Source organism: Oratosquilla oratoria, chromosome 30 (assembly GCF_046742065.1).
Source record: "Oratosquilla oratoria isolate Oo_2021 chromosome 30, ASM4674206v1, whole genome shotgun sequence".
In the NCBI taxonomy this organism is placed as follows: Eukaryota; Metazoa; Arthropoda; class Malacostraca; order Stomatopoda; family Squillidae; genus Oratosquilla; species Oratosquilla oratoria.
The window spans coordinates 25,484,023-25,494,022 of record NC_134806.1 but is presented as its reverse complement, the minus strand read 5'-3'; the positions used below and the strand labels follow the sequence as shown (position 1 = coordinate 25,494,022).

Genomic DNA, 10,000 nt, shown 5'->3' with positions numbered 1-10,000 from the left:
CAGAGACAAGCGACTAAGTTTGTCTCTGCTGCAGACATGTAAAGCAGTGTCCTTTATTTTCTGTTTTTTTCCTACTATTCGAATTAATGGGGGAGAAATCGCTATATAAATACACACACACACACACACACACACACACACACACACACACACACACACACACACACACACACACACACACACACACACACACACACACACACGCACACAATACACACACACACACACACACACACACACACACGCACACACACACACACACGCGCGCGCACTCACTCTCACACACACACACACACACTCACACACACATATACACACACACACACGCACACGCGCGCACTCACTCACACACACACACACACACACGCACACGCTCTCTCTCTCTCTCTCTCTCTCTCTCTCTCTCTCTCACACACACACACACACACACACACACACACACACACACACATACACACACACACACACACACACACACACACACACACTCACACACACACACACACACACACACACACACACACACACACACACATACACACACACACACACACACTACATATTTCTTTGTATCGTACATGTGTACACACATTAATCATGTTATCACTATGTTCTTCCATCATCTATTCATACTTCTTCAGCAACCATAATGGATCGATGAGGAGGTAGATTCAGATAGTTTCGTTCTACAGTCGTTGTTTTAGGGGAAAATAATTACAACAACAAAAAAAGGCTGTCCCACGGCCAGGGGTGGAGTCTGTACAGCATTTCCTCTTGACAGTCGTTTAAACATGATGTTGCATTGTTCAGCTCCTAATGCACAGGTAGTCGTTGTGATCGATTACCTCGTTTACAAAAACGCAATATAAACATCTCGCATACGTTATGGGCCCACAGACACGCAACCACCCATCTATTCATCTCTCTATCTCTCTCTCTCTCTCTCTCTCTCTCTCTCTCTCACACACACACACACACACATAGGATTACAAAGGCGGAGCATGCCGACAGGGGACCTTTTGGTCCATATCTAGGTCGGATGCGAAAAAAATCATGATAATAAATGAATAAAAAACTATAATAATGTCAATGATTAATAAAATACATTCATAGGCATTGATTGTAAATACATGCATACACACACAAACAAACGACTCGACGGCACAGTGATACAGTGTGTGACTCCTAATTCCTAATCCAGCTGTCCAAGTTCGATTCCCAGCCAGGGCTGAAATAATTTCAGCATCACTGCACTGCAAGCCCGTACTCCAACTCTCGTAGGCAAGGAGTTGTGTCTGCGTGTTTTTTGTTTGTTTGTGTGTGTGTGTGTGTGTATTCACCTCGGATCTGCTGCAGTCTCTGTCGAGACAGCCAGACAGCTACGGCAGTGAGCTCAGAGCTCATTATTTGCCGATCTCTGGGTAGGTCTGAGACCACTCACACACCACACACCGGGACAGGAAGGTCACAACTCCTTGACTAACGTCCCGTACCTACTCACTGCTAGATGAACAGGGGTTACACGTGAAAGGAGACAAACCCAACTTATCTCCGCCCGGCCGGGGAATCGAACCCCGGTTCTCTGGCTTGTGAGGCCAGTGCTTTACCAATCCGCCACCGAGTGTGTGTGTGTGTGTGTGTGTGTGTGTGTGTGTGTGTGTGTGTGTGTGTGTGTGTGTGTGTGTGTGTGTGTGTGTGTGTGTGTGTGTGTGTTTATTTCTCCCCCATTAACTCGTAGTGACCCGTTTTCGTATCTCTCCGCATCCAGCTTATTCTTAAAATCATGTATAGTTTTGGCACTCACTGTTTCTCCGTTTAGTTTGTTCCGGACATCAATCACTTTATGTGGAAAGCTATTCTTTTTCAGGTCTCTTCCGTAACTGTCCTTCTTAAGCCCCTTCCCGCTTCTCTTCTGTCCCACTTGTAATAAGTCGTCTCTATCGAGAACTTCCACCCCTTTCATAATTCTGCAAATGGTCAACAAATCACCTCCTTCACTTCTCTGTTCCAGTGTTGATAGATGTGTGTGTGTGTGTGTGTGTGTGTGTGTGTGTGTGTGTGTGTGTGTGTGTGTGTGTGTGTGTGTGTGTGTGTGTGTGTGTGTGTGTGTGTGTGTGTGTGTGTGTGTGTGTGTGTGTGTGTGTGTGTGTGTGTGTGTGTGTGTGTGTGTGTGTGTGTGTGTGTGTGTGTGTGTGTGTGTGTCTGTGTGTGTGTATTCACCTCGGATCTGCTGCAGTCTCTGTCGAGACAGCCAGACACCACCCTACGGCAGTGAGCTCAGAGCTCCTTATTAGCCGATCTCTGGGTAGGTCTGAGACCACTCACACACCACACACCGGGACAGCAAGGTCACAACTCCTTGACTAACGTCCCGTACCTACTCGCTGCTAGGTGAACAGGGGCTACACGTGAAAGGAGACAAACCCAACTTATCTCCGCCCGACCGGGGAATCGAACCCCGGTTCTCTGGCTTGTGAGGCCAGTGTGTGTATGTGTGTGTGTGTGTGTACGCCATTGAATAAGTCCCAGTGAACAGATTTACATTTATCAACCACAATTCTTTAATTCTAAGCCATCAACGCCGAGGAACTCCATGGAGACATATATGCAGAATTTGATACGTGATCAAGCTAAGGACTCGAACTCCCGCTCACACGTAACAAGCTGACCATTGTCTAACCCATTGCGCTATCAAGAGATATAATTAGAGAGTAACTTTCTTATTTTTGTGTGCTCGAGTTACACGAACACGAATTTTTGGTTTCAACCCACTTCCGCCATACTACCAATTGTACTATCATGGCGGAGGTAGGTTGAACATAAAAATTCGTGTATGTTTGTAACTCGAGCATACAAGTACAAGAAAGTTACGTTCTCCTTATATCTTTCTTGATAGCGCAATGGGTTAGTCAATGGTCACTTGCTACGTGTGAGCCGGAGTTCGAGTTCTTGGCTTGACCACGCACCAATGTCTGCATGTATGCCTTGATGGCTTAGAATTGTGATATATATATATATATATATATATATATATATATATATATGTATGTATGTATGTATGTATATATCCCTGCGGGAGTGAACAGGTTGAAAGCATAGATAACTAAAAAGTTGTTGTTATATATATATATATATATATATAATATATATATATATATATATATATATATATATATATATATATATATATATATATATATATACATATATAAGGGAGGTAGCCAAAAAAACAGGCATAAAATCCACTCCCCTCCACCATCTTCCCTCTCTCTTATCTTGGCACCTCTGGGCCAGAAGCAGTGTCACAAAACACAGCACATCCACAGCAAGGCAGCTTCATTAAATCGGTGACCCCCTACCTCACTCCGTCCCCTCATGTATAAACTTTTGTCAAACCCTTCTCAATCGCATGGGTGTCCCAAAAGCGAATTAAGTAAACTGTCAGAATGATAAGTGAATAAATAAATTAATAGATAACAAATAAATACACAAATAAAATCAAAGTACATAAATAAATACATACATATACTAAAGGCTTTTTTCTCCCTTGTAAGGGAGGTAGCCAAAAGACAAAGACATAGAAACCACTTCTACCCATTCCATCCCCTACATACTCCACTCCACTCTACCCTCTTCCCTCCCTCTTATCTTGGCACTTCCTGGATGACGGACTCATTCCTGCATCTTGTCCACTGCCCTAGGTCAGAAACAGTGTCGCAAGACACAGCATCCACAGCAAGGCTGCTTCATTAATTTGGCGACCCTCCTCTCCGTCCCCTCATGCAGAAAAGGAGAATACGGGGAGAAATCCCTTCGGGCTGCGTCAATTTATCTCATACATACTTCCTCACCCCCGTCTAGGGTATTGGCTGTATGTTATTGTGGCAAAGTTAGCATGCAGTTGATACTTTAGGGTCTATATGGGGTGCCCCTACGGATCAGAGTCACATATCATTTTGTCTGTGATAGAGGAAGATTTTGTTCATAGAGAAAAGATGACACTTTTATTATACTGCAACTGTCCCTCCGTTATGCTGTCCCCCAACCCCTTGTTACTGTCCTGTACCATTTCTCTGAATATTCATTTCCTTCTTTCGCCTACCCTGTGGTGGGGGAAAAGAATACTGCCACCAAATCTTTCCACTCGAGTCATATGAAGCGACAAAAGACGGGACGTGGGATAGGACTAGGAATCCTGCTACCTGTAGCCCCACAGGGGACATTCCTAAAAAAAGTGAAGGCAATAAATAAATAGATAGATAGATAAATACATAGATAAATAAATAAATAAATAACAAATAAATAAATAAATAGATAAATAAATAAATAAATAAATAAATAATAAATAAATAGATAAATAAATCAATAAATCAATAAATTGTAGCACCCAGTACCGAAGGGGTCGACTACGTGTATTTGTAAAGACACGTGTATATAAAAAGTGTACCCTCCGTGTGCAAACCACACGCGTGTATGCGGCCCCTCCCCTACCTGCACGTGTGCCACAAACATAGAGACATGCAGGATGCACCGAACTAAAAGAAACACACCGGTCTGGCTATAACGAAGTCCACATAGTCCTGAGAGTCGTCGTTGTCCGAGCGGTACTTCCAGGTGCCGTCGTGGACGCCGCCTTCCACGTCCACTACCACGGACATCCCCCCGGCGCTGTAGTACCTGAAGGCCTCCGTCTGCAGCGTCTCCACCTCGGTGACGCGCGTTTTCAGGCCGTCCAGAGACGCCTGGGCGACAACGGTGAGGCCTCCTTCTTCACTCTGCGAGACCATTTCTTTCTCCCTGGGATGCCGGAGCACCTCGAGGTAAGCCTGTGCCACCTTGCCCTGGGAGTTAACGACCGCGCTGCTGTTTCTGTTCTTCCTGATGTGTTTACATGTTTGCTTGGCGCCGTCGTCGTCATTGTCGTTGCTACGCGCCTTCGTTTGGTTTGGCGCGCAATCCCAGCCCGCCAAGCGGGGAATGTCCGAAAGCGTGGCGATGACTTCATTCAAAGCATTAGTTGCATCTTCGACTTCGTCTGCCGGGTCTAAGGCCGGGTCTAGGACCTCCAGGCGGCTCTCGACGCTGAAGACCTCGTGGTCTCTTTCCCCGTTCATGACGAAGGTGATTGCAGATAGTCTTGTTGGACGTTGTTACGGCATTGAGACGGCTGACGGGTCCAGGTTTCGTCAGCCGAGGTCAGGGATCCGAACGTAAACAATTTGCTACTTTTACATATACAAGAATCTTTGGAAAATTATGTTGCCACAGACAATATTTTCTTTCAGTGCGAAAATTCTTTCTTGAAAAAAGCTGCCCATTTTCATTTATTAACGGTCATTAAACAGAAACTACATTGTTCTGAAGCATAATATGACCTTGTAATAGATTTTGATTTTTGTAGTGAAAGTAAAACTCTTCTGTAATTAAATATAAGACGAACACTTAGTTTATTATCCACGATGTCACTGTTCATATGACAAATTTCCTGTACAATGGACCCTTACAGAGAATAAGTTCCAGCCCGGATATGTCCTGGTTGAGAGGCGAACTGGGTGGGTGGTACCCTTGCTGCTCTTCTTGCAGCTGTTACCACCGACGCATAACGAACGAAAGGTCCCCCGCACACAGAAACAGTGTATCAAGTAACCAGACTCGTCAATCTATGATAACAAATGCTAGACTCTCCACCAGAAGATATATACGTGAAGTTCGTAAAGGACTGGGAGGGGAGCCTTAGTATACTGTACACTCAAGGGGGCTGATCAACTCTGGATCGGTTTTTGAATAATTTTGTAATATTAAATTCAGTTTGCATTAAACTTGGTTCTCCGGACAAATATGTGTCAAAACTCTTGCTTCAAATGTTTGTTTGGTTCTTAGGCTCCGCCCACTTTGATTCCAAAAACAAATCAGGTCTTGCAAGGACGAAATATTCCCTGTTCTTCCGACGTTTTTCATAATTCAACGAAGGACAGGGGAACTTTTAATTGTATCACTGTTATCACTGTATCTTGTTGAACGGAGAAACTTGTTTGATGTGGTCCACAACTTTTGACTTTACTTGTGACCCTACCTGTGCCTCTTGAAGGACCCTCACTTGATTAACGTACATTACCTCAGTGTGACCTGTGTTTGCCCTTGTTATCAGACAATAGTAATAACTGTTGTCTGTTCAACTAATTAGACCATGTTGGAAATCAAATAAAGTGATACAAGTAACAGGTTTAGATAGAAATATACATTAACATGTGCATATTATAGAATACAATGGGGAACTTTACATATGATGAAACATCAGAATTACATATTAACACTGTAGTTACATTAGAAAGAATGTCATTTTGCTTAGTGGTCCAGCCATTTTTTTCTTTGTATTTCGAAATACTCAAAAAACAATCTCGACGTTTTTGCTTCTCCGCTCCCTGACTGAGCCACTGGTTCTGCTAAGTTTGTTTGAACTGAGTAAAATCACAGAAAGTTGGTGGTTTGTGGTGAGCGAATTGCGCGTGCACAGTTCAGACGCAAGAGTTCTCAATTTCATCCAAAATGCCCATTTGCATAGAAATGCACGTGTTACCTAGTCTGTTCACTCATATTCGTAGACTTTCTACGCGGTAACGCATCTTCACTGTTTGTGTTCCAACTAATGCCACTCGATTTTACTCAACTGGAAGACGAAATTTCCTTCTCGGTTCGAATCGATCCCGCGGTAAAATATTATTGTTAGACATTAACTGTTACATAAACCCTCGTGAGATGCATACTCTTTCTATAGGGGACAAAATGCCCCTTTTACAAAGGATTACAAAGGAGGAGCATGACGACAAGAGATCTTTTGGTCCATAACTAGGTCAGATGCGAAAAAATTATGATAATGATAAATAAATAGGTAAAGTTGAATAATAAACAAACAGGTAAAGAGTAAATAATAGTAAATGGAACGATTGATAATAATAAATAATAATGAAATAGATAATGATAAACAAACAAATAATAACAAACAAATAGATAATATAAAATAAATGGCAGGCGTTACAGCATCTTACTTAGGTGTTTATCTAAACGAATCTTAAAGCTTCGAACTGAACCACATTGCACTGCCTCTGCAGGAAGTTTATTCCATTCATTAACTACATTTATGAACTTTGACAAAGAAGAAATAACCCTCTCCCTACCACCTAAAAAAAAAAAAAAAAAAAAAGTCTCGCACGTTTTGCTTGCCAGAACACGTGTGATTCAGTAAGAGGAAACACAAGTGTGAGTTACTACCTGCCCCGACATGTGTGGACTCACCAGGATGTATATCACGTGAGGGGAAATGTCATCTAGTACGGAGGCGAGACAGCCAATCACCTCCCTCTAGTGTGCGTGTCTGTAAATATATATATATATATATATATATATATATATATATATGTGTGTGTGTATATGCACATACATAATATATATATGTTTTAAGAAGCTCTGCATTGGGATTCGAACCCTGACCCGTGCGTCCATAATCACGAAGTCAAGACGCTAGCAACCGAGCTACGTGTGATGATTCTTAAGATGTGTACAAGTCCGCGACGATGCTTCACGTAACATCAGAAGATCTAGTCTCATTTTCATCCAATCCCCGTATTAGGATGAAAATGAGACTAGATCTTCTGATGTTACGTGAAGGCTGGTCGGGGACTTGTACAGCCATTTTGAACCATCACACGTAGCTCGGTTGCTAGCGTCTTGACTTCGTGATTATGGAGACACGGGTCAGGTTTCGAATCCCATGGCAGAGTTTCTAAAAATGTTCAATCTGTCTTTAACACACACACACACACACACACACACACACACACACACACACACACATATATATATATATATATATATATATATATATATATGTATATATATATATATGTATGTATAATACAGAAAACGACTGGAAAATTGAACGATTGCTGCATAGCACTGTTTCCCAAAGCACCGATCAAAGGTGATGGTTATGTCTGTATATAAGCTTCTTAAAGCATGAAGCACTCCACAGCTAAAACTAATATCTTAAATAGAATTCAGTTTTTCGATACCTCTGTTGTTTGAAGGTACCTATTGCTAAAATCTTGGGAAATAGAGGACATCTCTCTCAGTCCCCAAGATCACCACCCCCACCCCACCCTAGATCCCCCACCCCCTTCTGTTCAAATTAAAACTCGGAGAAAGTATGAGTGCGTCACAGCTCACCGGCTATCACATGAGTCACCACCGGAGGGCAGTCCTGCCACTCTTCCTAAGTTTAAGTATATAAGATAGTGACTCCGCATCTGATATACACATTAATTGTCTTGTAATTGATTGTATTTTCTATCAGATGCAATAACTGAGTGTCGAAGTCTGATGTGAAAACCAGGAACTGACTTCTAAACAGATTGTGTACTTGTCAATATACTATGCAAGTGATTCTCTTGTTCCTGTTTTTTTTTGTAGAATTCTATATGAGAAAATACAGTATTTAAAAGATATGTACAAATGTAAGAAGCAAAAGTTTCTTTTCATTTGCTAATGGAAACCAGTGCGTGGTTCAAGAACTCTTGCGTCCGAACTGTACCCGCGCAACTCGCTCACCACAGACCACCGACTTGGGTTGACAGACCAAATCTGCATAAGATTTACAATCTCTTGAGTTGCACAAACAGTTCTACTGCCTTCAGCTGAATAAAATCGCCTGGGGGCTAGATATACACAAAAATCGTTCCCAGCAGTAAAAAGGTTGACCCGTTTACTACAATATTACCTTTAGATGCTTTGTCCTGGATAGCTCTACGCGATTTTTTTTTCAACTTATAACTAGACCCCCACCGTGATAGAAGAGAAAATATCATCCCCGATTCATGGTTTTCCTGAGCATACGGAACTCACCTACAGACAGTGTATATATTCAGTCACGGCGATGGATAGATGAGGAAATCAATATAGAGCAATTTAAGTATATTGATTGGACAGAAATACTGTCCACCAGTTCTGGTAGCAAGGTCTCGCTAAGTTCCTATGTCCTCGCTTCACTTGACTTGACACGTTTATCGCGGATTTTGAGGACTTGATCGACTATAAAGAAGGCTCTTAGGTACGGTTTAATACCGATGGAATAGAAATCATTCAGTAAAATATTTTTTAAAAATGCATGGGCTGGAAAAAAGAAGTAATGGCCACGGAAATCCTATTATCCATCTCAGATCTGAATAAGTATATGTAAATTTCGTTCAAGGACATTTCATACTCATTTTAAAGCATATGTTGCAAGAAATGCCTGTAGATTGAATACCATTGATTCATTCTATACTAGCATGCACACGCGCACACGCACGCACATGCATTAGCTACACCACGACAGATCTTAGTGGTATCAGCAAGCTTCAACGAACCATCCATTGTCTGACTCGACATGGAAAAGTATATTTGCATATTCACCGAAAGAACATAGATCACATTTGGATGTCCGTAAACATTACGCTGTAAAACAGTGAAGATGAGCAAACAGACTAGTCACTGTTCCGAAACAGGAGATTATGAGCAAAAACCGATGATACAATCGTCGGTAATACTATAAGTCTGAACCACCCTTCCCCAACACACAGGTAACCAAAGCATGCCAAATCCCTTGTCATTAGTAAACGGGGCAGTTACTATCCGTCACCACATGATGAATTACTGATCATCTGTGTGAGTAACCGGCCAGTACTTATCGTCGTTGTCATTCAGGTATGACAACGACGGTAAGTCCATCAAGGAAACGTACCAGCTTAACCACGAGCTACAAGTTTCCCTTGGTTCTCTGTAAAATTAAGTACGGACGGCAGTTTGTAGATTAACTTCCAGGTGGGAGAATTTTATAGGTTCGCTAGCTCAATTGGCAGAGCGATGACTTTGTGATTCACGAGTGTGTGTGTGTGTATGTATATACGGTATATATATATATATATATATATATATATATATATATATATATATATATATATATATA

At 41.9% G+C, this 10,000-nt stretch overlaps 1 protein-coding gene across 6 annotated transcripts in view; it reads right to left on the bottom strand.

Annotated features, from left to right (window-relative positions):
• The window catches only part of ck (unconventional myosin-VIIa ck), a 163,733-nt gene that overhangs the window by 89,652 nt on the left and 64,081 nt on the right, over nucleotides 1–10,000 (bottom strand). Inside the window, exon 1 of one of the 6 annotated variants that reach the window (XM_076212671.1) lies at nucleotides 4,551–5,129. The exons of the other annotated variants lie outside the window; for them this stretch is intronic. Within the exon in view, the coding sequence (XP_076068786.1) occupies nucleotides 4,551–5,114 (564 nt within the window). The 5' untranslated portion in view covers nucleotides 5,115–5,129. Of the gene's footprint in view, nucleotides 1–4,550; nucleotides 5,130–10,000 lie in introns of those variants that run through there. 6 annotated transcript variants of the gene reach the window in all.